Here is a 16272-nt window from a genome sequence, read left to right as displayed (position 1 = left end):
GCAAAGGCTAGCCAATCCCAGAGAAGCATCGCGGGGGCGTTCTTCAGAGCTGGCTCCCGTTTCCGGCGGGTGGGCGGGCGCGGAAGGGCTGCTGAGCGCTGGGAACTGTGGGTTGCTTCCTGAGGTGCATTGTGGGAGAAGCGCTGTCGTCGCGGTGTTGTTGTTGGTTCCTGAGTTCCTGCTGGCGTTAAAAGGACGCGGACAAAATGCCGGAGCGAGATAGTAAGGCGTGGCTCATCAGCCCTTTCTTGCTTATAGCCCATAAGTTCGGGGTGTTGGTGTGTGTGTGAGGAGAAGGCCCCATCTTGTGACTTGGAGCCTGAGGAAGCCGTTGCCCCGAGGGAGGCCGGGATGCTTGATTCTGCCCCTAAGTAGAATTCTTGCTGTAAATGACCGCGGGAGATTTTCCTTGTTGAGTTCCAGATCCGTCACGCATTATCTTGGATGCCGTCAGTGTATCTTTCATAGTGTCTTAGATGTCATCCGCGTGACGTCATTTGTTGTCCCCCAGCAATGTTTTAGGGGCTCCCTTCTCTGGATTTCCACAACTCCTAGTATTTCCCCTCTGTGGCGCTTACTTGATTTATAGTCGCCGTGCTTGCTTTTTAAAAATCTTACTAATTGTGATCACTTCCACGGGAAAACACTTTGCACAGGACCAACTTTAAAGTTTGAGTTAATGTTAATCCTTTTTTCTTAGGCGAGCCGTTTTCCAATCCTTTGGCCCCAGATGGCCACGATGTGGACGATCCTCACTCCTTCCACCAGTGAGTATTTCAATTGTCGGGCTTTGGAAGTGAGCTGGGCTGAGAGTAGAGTGGTGTGATGATGGTGAAGGGATTTTGTGAACGTCGATGGTCAAAAAATATGCAACCTACACTTTATATGTTTTCTGTTTGTGGGCCACATCTGGTGGCGCCCAGGGGTTCCTCCTGGCTCTACACTCAGGAGTTACTCTTGGTGGTGTTCAGGGGACCATATGGGATGCTAAGCATCCAACCCCAGTTGGCTGTATGCAAGGGAAGCTCACTACCCTCTGTACTACAGTTCTGATCCTTTATCTCTGTGTATTTTAAATGGATTAGTTCAGCTGCATGCTAGGATTAGGGCGGATTTTAGTTTTTAAAAAGTTGATATTTTGGGGGCCGGAGCTGTAGCACAGTGGGTAGGGTGTTTGCCTTGCATGCGGCCAACCCGGGTTCGATCCCCGGCATCCTATATGGTCCCCCAAGCACTGCCAGGAGTAATTACTGAGTGCAGAGCCAGGAGTGACCCCTAAGCATCACTGGGTGTGACCCAAAAAGAAAAAAAAAGTTGATATTTGGGGATGGAAAGTAAATACAGCAGCAAAGTAAATACTTGTCTTGCATGCACCCGACCTGGATTAGATCCCCAGAGTTCTTTATCCCACCTCCACCCCCAGCGTTGTCAGGAGTGATCCCTGGCAATAGAGCCAGGAGTAAGTCCTGTGCATAGCCAAGTTTCACCCCAAAACAAAGCGTTTTGTCTTAGCATTTCATTCTGGAGTTGCCCCATCACAGCATGGGATGTGTAAGTTCTCTACTTTGGGGTTACCCAGTCTGAGTGTGCAACTTCTTCAGATGGAAGAGCATATGTGGTGGTGTTTGGGAGCTACTCCTGGCCTTTGCTCAAGGACCATGACATTGATTGAACCTGGATGTCATGCAAAGTAGGGACTCTCCATCCCATTCTTCTCTTTATGCGTACTCCATTCTGGAATTGACTGCATCCCACCTTAGAGTGTGTAAGTTCACTTCCTTTATTTCATGAAACCTCATATTTACTAAATACAACTATTTGACTATTAAAGGAAAAGGTGATATGTCTTGAGGTAGGGAGTTGGCTCCGAGGGCTGCCTCCTTTGCACTTTGATCCTTGATACTGCATGGGCTCTCAAGTATCTCTCCAAGGGTAGTAACCCCTTGCCAAGACTAGCCCCTGAATACCGTGCTAGGTGACCCCCCCCAAAAAAAAGTATATCTTTGTTTTAATTTGTAGTCACCTAATTTTCTAGTAAAATTAATTATTTCTTTTTTACATGCTTTTCTTCTGTTACAGTTTTTATATGTTTATTATGTTCATACTTCTTTTCTGGATACTTTTATGAGGTAGGGGAGTCTGCATTTGTTGTGCCGGAGGTGTACCAAGAGATTGCACTTGATAATGTGGGAGAGTGTCAGGAATGAACTTCATGGCCTCGCACATGGAAGTATATTTGGTACCACTGTGTCACATCCTCAGACCTCTGGAAACTAATTTTTACTATCTTTGCCTTCTAGATCTAAGCTCACCAATGAAGATTTCAGAAAACTTCTCATGACCCCAAGGGCTGCACCTACCTCTGCACCACCCTCTAAATCACGTCACCATGAGTAAGTTCTAGGGTAACTCATCTGTCTCTTATCTTCCTGTGGAAAATCTGCTAAACTGGTATTAGGAACTGGAAATACTCTCTTTTTTAAAACCAGTAGTTTTGAAACTTTCCCTCTGGAGCTTGGAACTCTAGGAGAATGTATTGCCTGAATATCTCATGGTTTCTCAGAATATGTTCCATACATCATTTGTAATACAGTTATTACCGTTGCTTAAGTAAGTGAAATTTTGGCCACCATTCTGTCTCCATAGACTGAGATACTGGGACAGATATTTGGACCTATGGCACACACCTGTAAGGCAGGCACTTTACCACTTAGCTGTATCCCTAAGTGATGGGTTATATCAGTTTAGTTAATTTTTTTTCTCTTGAGGTCAGGAGTTTTATTTATGAAAATGTAAGAAGAGAAAAAGAAATAGTCACATAAAGGAAGGGCAATTAAAGTACATACCCCAAGACAGCTCTAGAATATTCGGAACTCTGGGATATAGAATTTTTAAAAGTCCTAAAGTGATTTTGATAGTGTTTTTGATAATGTTAAAGTTTGAACATGACTTACCTACCAAAACTGACATGGATCTCTGCCTGATTGAAGTTATTTCTTTGGGCCTTTCTTTTGTTCTCAAAGCCATTCCTAGGGAGGTTTGACAGTGTGTTATCAATTTCTTTCTTTTCTAGGATGCCAAGGGAGTATAATGAGGATGAGGATCCAGCTGCGCGGAGGAGAAAGAAGAAAAGGTGAAGGAAGGATGGAGGGGTATTGGGTTTAAGATGAGTATTGTTGGGTGAAGGAGACAGGTCGCAGGCAAGGTTTTCCCTATTCCGATGCTTTGCTTTCTTAGTCGGAAGAGTGTATGTAGTAATGGGGAAGTAGAAGTTTTTTGAGTCATCCTGCAATGTTTTAATCTCATCTTAACCAGTTGCTGCCTGGAAAATCTTGGGCATTTTATCAGGTTGTCATGAAGATAAATTGTGATTGTGAATGTAAATGCTTAGTCTGAATACTCTAATTATGTAAGAAATCATGGATGCTATTACTATCATCTTTATTTATATGCTACTAAACTCTCTGGACTACCTGGTACATTGTTTTCCATTTCTTGAGGTGGGTGGGAGGTGGCAGGGCGGGAAACTTGCAAGGAGTGATTTATTTTCTGTTAAAATCTTTAGAGTCATAAAATTTTAACGTTCTAGCCAGAGTGGTAGTTTAGAGGGTAGGGCAGTTGCCTTAGTATACAGCTGACCAGGTTATGATCCCCAGCATTCCATATGGTCTCCCAACCACCACCAGGAGTAATTTCTGAGTGTAGAGCCAGGAGTAACTTACCCCTGAGCATTGCTGGGTGTGAGCCAAACCTCCCCCTCCTCCCCAAATTTTTTTTTCAATTTTTATTTTTAATTAGTGCATCACCGTGAGGGTACAGTTACAGATTTATACATTTTTGTGCTCATGTTTCCCCCATACAAAGTTCGAGAACCCATCCATTCACCAGTGCCCATTCTCCATCAACAGTAAACCCAGCGTCCCTCCCACCCTCCCCAGTCCCGTCTCCCCCCACCCCACACTGCCACTATGGCAGGGTATTCCCTTTCGTTCTTTCTCTCTGATTAGGTGTTGTGGTTTGCAATAAAGGTGTTGAGTGGCCATTGTGTTCAGTCTCTAGTCCACATTCAGTCTGCATCCCCCTTCTCCCGCATGGCCTCCGACCGCATTATACTTGGTGTTCCCTTCTCTCAGTTGCCCAGAATGAGTGATCAGCCTCCAAGCCATGAAGTCAACCTCCTAGTACTTATTTCTACTATTCTCCCCCCCCAATTTTTTTTTAAACATTCATATGATTTCTTAGCTGCTGTGTGGAGAAGTCTTATTCTTCCAAAGACTCCATAATGTAGTGTTGAGTGGTATTAAAATGTTCTAAAGTGGGACCAGAGATAGTATGGAGTTGGTACTAGGTTCCCCAAGCACCTCCAGGAATAATCCCTGAGCACAAATCCAGGAATAAGTTGCAGATGGAGCACAGAACGGCATGTCTGAGCCAGAAGATGCCATAGTTCAAATTGGTTTTGTGGCTTGAAGTTCAGTTAGGTCGTACGAGTGCTCACTGTCAAGAGTTGGATGAAGGTAAATAGGCAGTGTCAGGTTTGCTAACTTGGGAATAGGCACTGAACCTTACACATTTTTTAAAATCTGGTCACAGTTATTATGCAAAACTTCGCCAGCAAGAAATTGAGAGAGAGCGAGAGCTAGCAGAGAAATACCGGGACCGGGCCAAGGAACGAAGAGATGGTGTGAACAAAGATTATGAAGAAACTGAGCTGATCAGCACCACGGCAAACTACAGGGCCGTGGGCCCCACTGCTGAGGCGTGAGTACCAAGTGGCCGGGTTGTGATTCCCCAGCACCCCAAGGTCATAGAACTGCAGTCTGAACTTGTCATACTTGCTGTGCTCTGGAGCACACACCAAGCTATTAAAGACGATTTGCCACTTATAAAAAACTTTTAATGTGACCCTCTTTCATTATGCAGAGACAAATCAGCTGCAGAGAAAAGAAGACAGTTGATCCAGGAGTCCAAGTTCTTGGGTGGTGACATGGAACATACCCATTTGGTGAAAGGCTTGGATTTTGCTCTGCTTCAGAAGGTGAATCTTTTTTTTTTTTCCTTTTTTTTGGGGGGGGAGTACATTGGGGGCACACCTGGCTGTATTCCAGGCTTTGCACTCAGGGGTACTCCTGGCGGCCTTGAGGAACCAAGTGCTGGGAATACAACTGCACTGGCCCCTTGCAAGGCAAATGCCTTATCCACTGTACTATCGCTCCAGCCCCTTTCATTTTATTTTCTTGGTGGTACTCTCCTTGATCACCCTTATAGGTATAATCACTTCTCATTTCCCATTTTGAATATCCTAGCAAGACTTCCATTTCACTTATAACCATTATTTATTTGTTTTTCTATTAGTGTGTTGCTGGAAATCAAACCCAGGGCCTTACTGCATATTTGTGGGTTTTTTTTTTAGGGTGACACTCAGCAGTGCTAGGGTTTGTTACTGGGGTAGTTTGGGGGAACAACACTGTGCCTAGGGGTTGAGCCCCTGGCTCCATTCTGCAAGCCCTGCACTCCAAACCTGTGAGCCATCTCCTCTGCTCCTACTTTAATGAAAAATGGTTTAATTTGCCTCTCTCCTGCTGCAGACTCTTTAGGGTCAGGAATCTGTTGTCTTACTTTGTATTACCTTGTAGTTTAGTGGTGTTCACGTGGTCAGTAAGTATACATATTAGATGAATAAACTAAACCTCCTTTGGTATTTAGTAGACCAGGTGATAGTTAGTGCTCTCCATGTGAGAGACCTTAGTTTGGTCTCTGGCACTTAGTTCCCCAAATACTGAGCTGGGAATAGCCCCTGAGCACTGCTGGGTATGGCCCCAAAATATTACAAATATGGTGACAGAAAATTAGTACTGGGGGGTAAGGAAGGCATTTGCCTTGTATGTGGCTACTTTGGCATGACCTTAGTTTGAATCCCTGGTACCACTGCGGTCCTTATGCATTGCTAGAGCTTGTTGCTGAGTGATAGAGCCAGGAGCACTGCCAAGTATGGCCACACACACACATTTAAAAAAAGGCAACAAATACATAAATGCATAAACCCTCCCTTATTTTGTATTAGGTACGAGCTGAGATTGCCAGCAAGGAGAAAGAGGAGGAAGAACTGATGGAAAAGCCCCAGAAGGAAACCAAGTAAGTCAAGTGTCAGGGAGAGACTGAGAGTTAAGAAGGTAGCACCTAAAATAGAAAAATATTTATAAGAATAAACCCACCCTTTCTTTTTTCTCCAATCTTTTCAGGAAAGATGAGGACCCTGAAAACAAAATTGAATTTAAAACACGTTTAGGTGAGTCCTTTTTCTACAGTAATGGCTGTGCATTCTAGTCAAATTGTAGAGGATTTAATGTTTTGGGAAAGATAATAAATACTTCTTCCCTTCCTCAACCTCCCTCATTTATTTTGTTCCAAGTCTGCTTGTTCTATAAAACACTCAAGTATTTAATTCAGAACATGAAAATAGACCGATGTTATCAATGTTTCCTCACTTCAGTTGGAAGTTCTTGCTGATTGAAGCTAATGCATTCAGATAGGTAGTGTGGTTAGTGATTAAAAAGTTAAGAATCTGCAGCCCAAGAGGCCTGTGTTTGAATTATGTTGTGATTTGTGATTTTAGGAACTGACTTCATTTCTTAGGGCATACTTGTCCATCTGCAAGAGTAGGGTTAAGTTTATCTTGTATTATTGGGAGACAGAAATAATATATTCAGTGTGATTTTTATATTGGACATGTGGTGTAATTGTTTTATTATCAGAATTATAGTACATAGAAAGTATATTAATATTGAGCCTTAGTCTTGTCCCTTGTAGTGCCTAATACAATGCCAGTCTCACTGTGTCCTTGAGAGGGCTGCAGCTTTGGTGTTAGGCTGCTTTTGTTGTCACCTCCCTTTTTTTTTGGCCCACACTCAGCAGTACTCAGATTTACTCCTGGTTCTGTGCTCAGTGCACAGGACTCAATCCCAACGGCTCTCAGGGATCACTCTTGGCAGGCTATGGGGACTATGTGGAGTGCCAGTTATCAAACTCAGTTGGCTGCATGCAAGGCCCTATCCACTGTGCTATCATTCTGGTCCCTTCATCCCATTTTTTGTTGCGTCACTTGGCAGCTATACCATTTTGAGTAAATCACCTACCTGTATTCTATTAATAGAAAAAATAATTCTCACTTCACAGGGATGTTGTTAGAATGAAATAAAGCTAAGCATGCATTGTACTTCACTGCAGGGTAGTCACTTAGTAAATGGCTGCTGTTATCTTAGAAAGTTCTCATTGGTGCTTGCTGTTTGCTCTTTTTGTAGGCCGAAATGTTTACCGTATGCTCTTCAAGAGCAAAGCGTACGAACGGAACGAGCTGTTCCTGCCGGGCCGCATGGCCTATGTGGTGGACTTGGATGATGAGTATGCGGACACGGACATCCCCACCACTCTTATCCGAAGCAAGGCTGATTGCCCCACCATGGAGGTGAGTGCCTGGCGTCCCGTGAGCCTCTGGTGCACCTCAGACCTGACAGTGAGCCATGGTTCTACCCTCATCTCCCTATGTCCTACCTCCCAAGTCACACCAATTCATTCACTTTATTGCAGTTCCACTAATAACATGGTATTCTAAGCCATTGTCTCTTGCTGGCTAATTATCTCATTATTGACTCCTTTTTTCCTTCAGTAGTATTTGGGATGGAACCCAATGCCTTATACATATAAGGCAATTGCTCTGCCTCTAGGCTATATCCCAGCCTTTACTGGACCTTTTATTGATTTATTTTTGGTTTCTGGACTATACCCCATGGTACTCCCAGCTCAGTACTTGGGGGGGGGTCACCTCTTAGTGGTGCTTGGGAAAGTGGGGGGGGGCATGTGGTGCTGGAGATTGAACCTGGGCCTCCTGCACGGACAGCATACACTACAGCTTCGAGCCCTCTTCCCCCGCCCTGCTTGGTGAAGCTTTATAAAAGAGGCTTCTAATTGGTTTCCTCACTTCCACTCAAATTTCCTTCTAATATGTTTTTTTACTGATAGATAATTCATAATGGTTTTCTTTTTTATAGTGTACAATTCAGTGACTTCATAGACTTGTGCAGGTATCATCCTTTTTATACAGTATTTAATATATTACTTTATATATATATTGGGGGCCTCCCAAGCAGTGCTTATGTCTTGGGACCCCACTGACAATTCATGGCCAACTGGGCTGGCTCGAGGGCCTGAGGATGTGATGCTGTTCAGACCCAGCAGTGCCCAGCATTCTCAAGCCGCCCTGGCAGCACTGGGGCCTCTACAGCCACACCCAGCAGTACTTGGGGGCCTTTTGGGCCTCACCCAGAGATTCTCGGGGGCCATTTGGTGCCAGGACATGAGCTTTAAAACATTTTTTGTCACTACTACTTCCCCACCCACAAAGGAGCCTTGTGCCTTACAGTCTTTTTTTTTTTTTTTTAATTTTGGAGTCACGCCTTGCTGTTTCTAGAAGCGGTTTCTGGTGCTGCTTGGGGTACCTTATGGTTCCTGGAATGGAACTCTGGGCCTCGTGTCAGATGTTCTACCATTGAGCCACATCGCTGACCCTGTTTTCTGTTTATTCAGAACCTACCGGGTGGTATTCAGAAGGCGTGGGTGCTAGTCCTAGTTGTACACCGGATTCAGTTTACGAATGGGATGCTGCTTAGGCCATATAGTGCTAGAGACCACCAGGACCACTCTCTAGCAGCTCTGGGGGTCTCTGGGACCATACCCATGGTTCTTGGGCAGCATGAGGTGCCTGGGATCACGCAGGGATTGACTTATGGCCCGACTGCCAGTACTTTTTCCCCATCCTGAAACCTTGTCCTCTTTAGCCTTTAGCCCTTGAATCTTTCTGCGCCCTTGAATTATGAGTTTTATACATGACCAAGTACTCACTTGAGGATACACTTTTTGGTCCTACCTCACTTAGCATGCTTTTAATGGTCTCATTGTTCGGGTAAAAACCAAACTCTGGGAGCCGGAGCGATAGCACAGCGGGTAGGGCGTTTGCCTTGCACGCAGCTGACCTGGGTTCGATCCCCGGCATCCCATATGGTCCCCCAAGCACTGCCAGGAGTAATTCCTGAGTGCAAAGCGAGGAGTAACCCCTGAGCATCGCTGGGTGTGACCCAAAAAGCAAAACAAACAAACAAACAAACAAAAACAAAACTCTGTTATTTTATTTGGGGGCCATACCCAGCAGAGCTTATTTGCTACTCGTGGCCAATTCTAAGGATCAAACCTAGGACTCTAGGCCGGAGCCGTAATATAGTAGATAAGGGCACTTGCCTAGCACACAGCCAACTTGGGTTCAGTCCCTGGCACCCCTATATCGTCCCTAAGCGTACCAGGGGTAATTCCTGAGTGCAGAGCTAGGAATAACCTCTGAGGACTGCTGGGTGTGGCCCAAAGACCAAAAAACAAACAAAAAGCCTTATAGGGCTTCTGCATGTAAAGCATGTGCTTAAACCATTGGGACTTACTTCCCTGACCCCTAAAGCCAACATTTGTGGCCTTGGAGTCATTGTAACATTTGGCCTTTGAAGTCATTTTTCACCATGCTTCTGTTTATTCTCCATCATCCTGGCTTCCTTCAATTCTGTAGGTTTACTTTTGTGCAGTCCTTTGTCCTGCCGTAGTCCTTTGGACAGCAAGCTGTTTCATTTGTCTTAAATGCCCTTCCACAACACTTTTCCTGTTATATCTCGTAAATTCTAACTCACCCTCCAGTTCATTAAGTTAATGAATGAATAAATGAAGCGATTCCTGCTTCATAGGCAGGAATGAAGGCTTCATAGACTAAACATTCTTGTTTCTTTGGATTTTCAGGCCCAGACCACACTGACAACAAATGACATTGTTATCAGCAAGCTCACACAGATTCTTTCCTACTTGAGGCAGGGTACCCGTAACAAGAAGCTCAAGAAGAAAGATAAAGGTAATCTGGAGGGCTAAGGAGAGAAACGTATCCATAGAGGGGCATCTCAGGTTGGACCCAAGGTCTTCTGGAGTCTTCTATCTGTATAACATAGGAAGGCTTCTAGGGAAAAGAGAAAAGTGGAAATAGTGGGACTTCAGTAGGGAGATGGTTATATCCATCTGCTTGGCTGAATTAGGAAGCAGTGAGTCACTCTTTCAGGAATGACAAGGGAATGGATCACTTTTGTTGTCTCATTTCCTTAGAAGATGTTTGGAACAGGTACTGTAGAGCTGAGGAGAGAAATGGCAGTTAAAAGTGCTTACCTTGTTTGGGCCATACTGGTACTACAGCAGGTAGAACACTTGCCTTGCATGTGGCCAACCTGGGTTTCGTCTCTGGCATCCCATATGGTCCCCTGAGCACTGTCAGAGTAATTCCTGAGGGCAGAGCCAGGAGAAACCTCTGGGCATTGGGTGTGGCCCAGAAACAAAAAGTGCCTATTTGGCAGACCCTGGTTCGATCCCTAACAGACTGACCCCTGAGTACAGGACTTGGAATGTCTTTCAAGCACTATTGAGAGTGGCCTTAAACCTCTTCTCTCCAAATAAATAAAAAAAGAGCTCAACAGACTGAAGTGTATGCTTTGCCTATAAAAGGCCTGGCTTTAATTCCCTGATGCTGAATGATCCTGGAGGACCAACCTGAGAGTAGCCCAAACAGGCAGTCCCAGGCGTGGCTTATAAAACTAAACTAAAAAGGGCATTGTAGCAGGGTATGATGACAGTGTGGTTTTTTTTTTTTTGGCAGGGGTGGGGGGCGGGGGTTGGGCATAACTGGTGATGCTCAGAGTACAGTATGTGGTATCAGGGATTAAACCCTGGTTTAATCTGCATTCAAAGCAAATCACATACTAGCTCTATGGCCCACCTTAGTGTGATTAATTCATAAATGTTTTTCTCCCCTTTTGTCTACATTTTAGGGAAGCTGGAAGAGAAGAAGCCTCCCGAGGCTGACATGAAGTAGGTACCACAGCCCTTGTCACCTGAACTGAGGGTAGTCAGGCTTTGGGTTTCTTTTCCTTGGTATTTGGGAAAGGCCACGATGGGGGAATCTAGAGAAATGGCCAAGGAAAGTGGGGATGTGTGAGTTTGACATCTGGTTTCTGATTGACTAGTATATTTGAAGACATTGGAGATTATGTACCTTCTACAACCAAGACACCACGGGACAAGGAGCGGGAAAGATACCGAGAACGGGAACGTGATCGTGAAAGGGACAGAGACCGGGACAGAGAGCGGGAGAGGGAACGAGAACGGGAGCGAGAACGGGAGCGGGATCGCGAGAGAGAGGAGGAGAAAAAGAGACACAGCTACTTCGAGAAGCCAAAAGTGGATGACGAGGTGAGATGTGGGCCTTTGGTACCTGGGGCTCCTGTCTGCTGGCCCAGCTGGGCCCGGTCCCCTCTGCTACATAGACCCAGCATGACTCCACAGCAACAACTGGGGCCGTTAGTTGGGGTTGGAACCATCCTAGGGACATGGTGGGGAGGGAATTCAGTTCTGGAGGAGGGCTGGGTGGGGTCTCTCCAGTGACACTCATCTAACTTTCTTTTTTCTTTCCAGCCCATTGATGTTGACAAAGGTGGGTTGTACTCAAAGGTGGGTTGTATCTGTCCATTGACTCTTTTCCTACTTTTCTTTGGGCTGAACACAGCTGGCAAAAGTGGCAATGGGGGGTGGGGGGGTGGCTGGAGAGATAGCACAGTGGATAGGGCACTTGCCTTGTGTGCTGCTGACCACGTTCTATTCCTGGCATTCCATATAACCCCACAACCCTGCTAGGATTGATTCCTGAGTGCAGAACCAGGAATAACCAACATTGCCTTGGTATGGCAAAAAAAAAAAATGGTGGTAGTAGTGCACATAGTATCTGAATTGAGGACATGAGGCAAAATTAAAAAAAAGAACCAGTTTACATAACACCAAGAAGGAGAGAGAGAGTAAGAGGGAATGTGCCTGCCACAGAGGCGGGGGCAAGGGGGAGGAAATGGTGGGGGTGGCGGGAGGGAGAGCTTGGGCACGGGTGGAGGGATGGGTACATGAACACTGTATGACCGAAATGTAATCATGCAAGTTTGTAAGTCTATAACTGTATCTCATGGTGATTTATTAAAATAATAATAATAATAAAAAAAGCAGAATGGTTTAGATGCCATACTCTGTCTTAACCAGAATAAGTCATTATTAGTTGAAATTTGATTTAACTTTTGTTACTTAAAAAGATTCAGTTGCTGGGGCCGGAGTGATAGTACAGTGGGGAGCATGTTTGCCTTGTGTGCAGTCAACCAGGGTTTGATACCTGGCATTCTGTATGTGCCAGGAATAATTTCTGAGTTCAGAGCCAGGAGTAACTTCTAAAGCATTGCTAAAAAAAAATTTCTAAAGTAACTTTTAAAGCATTGCTAAAAAAAAAAAGCAGGGGGCTAGAGCAATAGCATAGTGGGTAGGTCACTTGCACGCGGCCGACCTGGGTTTGATTCCCATATGGTCCCCCAAGCACCGCCAGGAGTAATTCCTGAGTGCAGAGCCAGGAGTAACTCCTGAGCATCGCCGGGTGTGACCCAGAAAGTGAAAAAAAAAAAAAACAGTTGTTTTAAAGAATTATGAAGGGACCAGGGATATAGATCCATGCAAGAGTACTTGCCTTGCATGTATGAAAGCCTCAAAGCTGGGGCTGGATTCCCAGCTCTGCAAAACCAAAGGTGATAAAAGCCAAAGGTTGAAAGTGTATTGTAGGTAAGAGGTTGTAAGTTCCTTGTTTGAAAGCCTAAAATGAGATCTCTTTCCTCTAGGACCTGCATCTGCCAAGGATTTGATCAAGTCCATCAATGAAAAATTTTCTGGTTCCACTGGCTGGGAAGGCACTGAATCATATCCTTTTATATCAGCATGTTCCAGGAGTTCTAGAGAATTCCAGCCTTACCCACCTCCTGATTTCCCACTATATACCTCCTAGCCCCCATCCCATTCCTTCCTTGTGCTGCTGAATCTGACTGGGATGCCTTTTTCCTTCTGCGAGGTTTTTCCCATGCGCCCTTCACAGTCCTCTCTCTAGAGTTTATTGTGAGGGATTTTAGCCCCTGGCCTTACTTGCTTGAAGCTTTTCTGCTGTAGACTACAACTTTCTTTAACATGGCTTAAGCTGAAGAAGCCAGAGGACAAGAAGCAGCTTGGAGATTTCTTTGGGATGTCCAACAGTTATGCCGAGTGCTACCCAGCCACGTATGTGAGATTCATTGAGAAAAGAAGGCTGGGTTGTTGGGGAACTAGCTGGGCGATTCAGTGGAAATTTGATTTGCTTGGAACCAGGAGCACTTCTTACTCATGGGAATTGTTTGGTTCAACTAAGTGGGAAAGCTACTGGGGCATCTTAGGCATAGAGTGTCTTAGCATAGATGAAACATGAATGTGTGGGTCTACTTTGTTTACGTGTTGCTTTTTTTGTTTGTTTTTTTAGGATGGATGATATGGCTGTGGACAGTGACGAGGAGGTGGATTACAGCAAAATGGACCAGGTATCGAGTTAGAGGTTGGGTGGGAGCACTTGGGAAGTTACTCTTTAACATGACCTCTACTCACTCATGGAATATGTCTCATTTACTGGGCCACCTTCCCTCAGCTGCCGCAGTGGGAGCAGGCAGCATTGTGGGAACAGAGTGACTTGTGTTTCTAAAATAGATGCTGAGGGCTGGGCATGCAGCTCAGTGATATATACATGTGACATGTGTATGAGACCTTGGGCTCAGTTCCTGGAGCCCTTTGTGGTCTGAAACTGCTTTGGATGATGCCCCAATAAACTGCTTCACCTGAAAAATAGTGTCCAAAATCAAGTTAGAGCCCAAAAGGATTTTTATTTTATTTTCTACAGTGTATCAGGCTTTGATTTCCATCCTTAGGCAGTAAGCAAGCCTTTCGTGAAAGGACAGGAGGAATTGAGTATTTAGCAAAGACTGACTTTTGTTTGGTTCAGGACTCAAATTTTTTTCTGTCTTCAAAATTAAAAACGGGGCCAGAGCGTAATAAAGTGGGTAAGGCACTTGCCTTGCCAACGCAGGTTCAATTCCTAGTATCCCATATGGTTCCTTGAGCCCTCCAGGTGAGAACCCTGAGTGTGGGTAAGCCCTTAGCACTTCTGGGTGCTTGAAAACAATGAAAACTGTTCGGACTAGAGCAGTAGTACAGCATGTAGGGTATTTGCCTTTTGGGTGGCTGACCCAAGTTCTATTGTCATCATCCCCTATGGTCCCCCAAGCATTGTCAGGAGTAATCCTGAATGCAGAGCCAGGAGCAACCCCTGCTGCCCTCACCCCCCCCCCCAACAACAAAAAACCCCCAAAACCCCAAAAAACAAGGTTAGGGATGAGGCTTAGTGGGAGAGTATTTGCTTCATTTGTATGAGGACCTGGATTCAGTCCTTGATACCGACACCCTCCCCCCCCAAAAGCAGATAAAAGAAAAACCAAAATAAAACAACAGATTTTTTGGTTTTGTTTTATAACTATACCTGGTGGTACTCAGGGCTTTTTCCTGGAACTGTGCTCAGGGTGCATGCAAGGCAAGCCCCCTACCTGCACTATGATCATTCTGACCTCAAAAGGACAAATATTTTTTAAAACGCTATCTCATATCTCTTGCCTTTGTTCTCAGTTTAACGATTAGAACTATGATTTAATTCTATCTTGGAACGCTTCATATCTCTGCTATTTCTTGTGGCCTTTCTACCTTATTGCTTATGCCTCAGTTTCATCAGCCAGGATGATGAGAGTACAAATCCATCTTAATAGCTGTTTTGTTTTGTTTTATTTTCCAGGGAAGGGTCACACTCTGTAGTGCTCTGGGCTTATCCTGGCTCTGTGCTCAGGAGTCAGTCCTGTTGGGGCTCAGGGAACCACATGGGGTTCCAGGTATGGAATGTGCGTTGGCTTTGCCCACTGTTCTCTAGCTCCGGTCCTTACTAGTTTTTTAGACTAGTTGAGTAAAATACATATTTAGTAGTTAGAATAGTGCCTGGCACATATTAGGTACATAGTAAGCATTTATTAGTGTAGGATTTATGAATAATGAAAGGTGAGAAGGCGTTAAAGCCTGACTGTAATCAAGGGCTAATCACCAGCAAAATTTTTATTGCCACTGACAACTCTTCCTTTCCCCATCTGCCAATTCTGTTCTGCAACAGGGTAACAAGAAGGGCCCCTTAGGCCGCTGGGACTTTGACACCCAAGAGGAATACAGTGAATATATGAACAACAAAGAGGCATTGCCCAAGTGAGTTGGTACTACATTCGACTTTGGGAGTGAGCAACAGGGGAGGGTTGGTAATGGGGTGGACGAACCCACAGCAGGTCTGACAGTGTGGTCTGTTTTCTGGAAACCACTTGTTCCGTCTGATTTTGGGAATAGCTTGTTATTGTTTTGTAACATCTTTCCACCTTCTTCTGCTAACTCAGAGCCGCATTCCAGTATGGCATCAAGATGTCTGAAGGGCGGAAAACCAGGCGCTTTAAAGAAACCAATGACAAAGCAGAACTGGATCGCCAGTGGAAAAAGATTAGTGCAGTGAGTAAAACTGCCTTTAGGTGGGAGGAGTTACTGGCTCAGACCCAGGAATAGGCAGGAGGTGGGAAAGCATTGGTGGGCCATGGGAATAGGAAAGAGGACAACTTGGGGCCTGTGTCATTTTCAGCTATAAATGGTTCTAAATATTTGCAGATCATTGAGAAGAGGAAGAAGATGGAAGCTGATGGGTAAGTTTCCTTATTTTGCTGTGTGGAACTGGTGGGAGTCATTTAGTATATTGACTTGACTCCTTTCTTCTTTCATTACAGGGTTGAGGTCAAAAGACCAAAATACTGATCTCCATTAATGCACAGAAAGAGTCTCTCCAAGGATGTGTGTCCCATTGCTCTTTTCCCAGAAAAGTCGCAAGATTTTTTTTTTTTCAGTGAATGTTTATAAACTTTTACTGTGTAATCATTTGGCTCCATTAAAATTGGTTATCCTGGGGCCCAAGTGGCAGGGCACATGTGTGCATGTGTGGGGCACAGGGATCGGTCCCTGGCTTCACATTGCCTGTCTTTCCCCCAGCACTACCGGTTGTGGCCCTAATGAATTCTGAACACCTCCAAAAGTAGCCCTCACTATAAATAAATACATAAATAATAATTAAACCTGCTTTCTTCTCTATCCTGATAGTTATCAGTTCTGCTGATTGTTTGCAGTCAGCCCTGATTTCACATGCAGAAAGTCTGCTGAATCCTTTCTTGAGCATTAGATTTCTAGGCAGCAGAGATG

At 44.8% G+C, this 16272-nt stretch overlaps 1 protein-coding gene across 1 annotated transcript; it reads left to right on the top strand.

The window, feature by feature from the left end:
* Positions 1-80: 80 nt before the first annotated feature.
* On the top strand, positions 81-16153 carry IK (IK cytokine). Its single transcript, XM_004609933.2, has 20 exons — positions 81-222; positions 701-767; positions 2301-2393; positions 3074-3133; positions 4594-4761; positions 4924-5038; positions 6065-6135; positions 6243-6289; positions 7302-7465; positions 9832-9940; positions 10902-10941; positions 11097-11322; positions 11545-11563; positions 12774-12852; positions 13123-13203; positions 13439-13496; positions 15158-15246; positions 15429-15537; positions 15691-15725; positions 15807-16153. Exons 1-20 carry the CDS (start codon positions 207-209, stop codon positions 15832-15834), a joined length of 1674 nt encoding a protein of 557 aa, XP_004609990.1. The 5' UTR covers positions 81-206; the 3' UTR covers positions 15835-16153.
* Positions 16154-16272: the final 119 nt, after the last annotated feature.

The sequence above is a fragment of the Sorex araneus genome, chromosome 6, assembly GCF_027595985.1.
Source record: "Sorex araneus isolate mSorAra2 chromosome 6, mSorAra2.pri, whole genome shotgun sequence".
Classification (NCBI taxonomy): Eukaryota; Metazoa; Chordata; class Mammalia; order Eulipotyphla; family Soricidae; genus Sorex; species Sorex araneus.
The sequence above is the reverse complement of the archived record's forward strand: the minus strand, read 5'-3'. Positions and strand labels throughout refer to the sequence as shown.

Bases quoted from the DNA above. Each gene is read 5' to 3' on its own strand.
- IK (XM_004609933.2), top strand. The intron at 4,762-4,923 runs GTGAGTACCAAG...TTCATTATGCAG, and splicing joins GTGGGCCCCACTGCTGAGGC to AGACAAATCAGCTGCAGAGA. The intron at 12,853-13,122 runs ATATCCTTTTAT...AACATGGCTTAA, and splicing joins GGCTGGGAAGGCACTGAATC to GCTGAAGAAGCCAGAGGACA.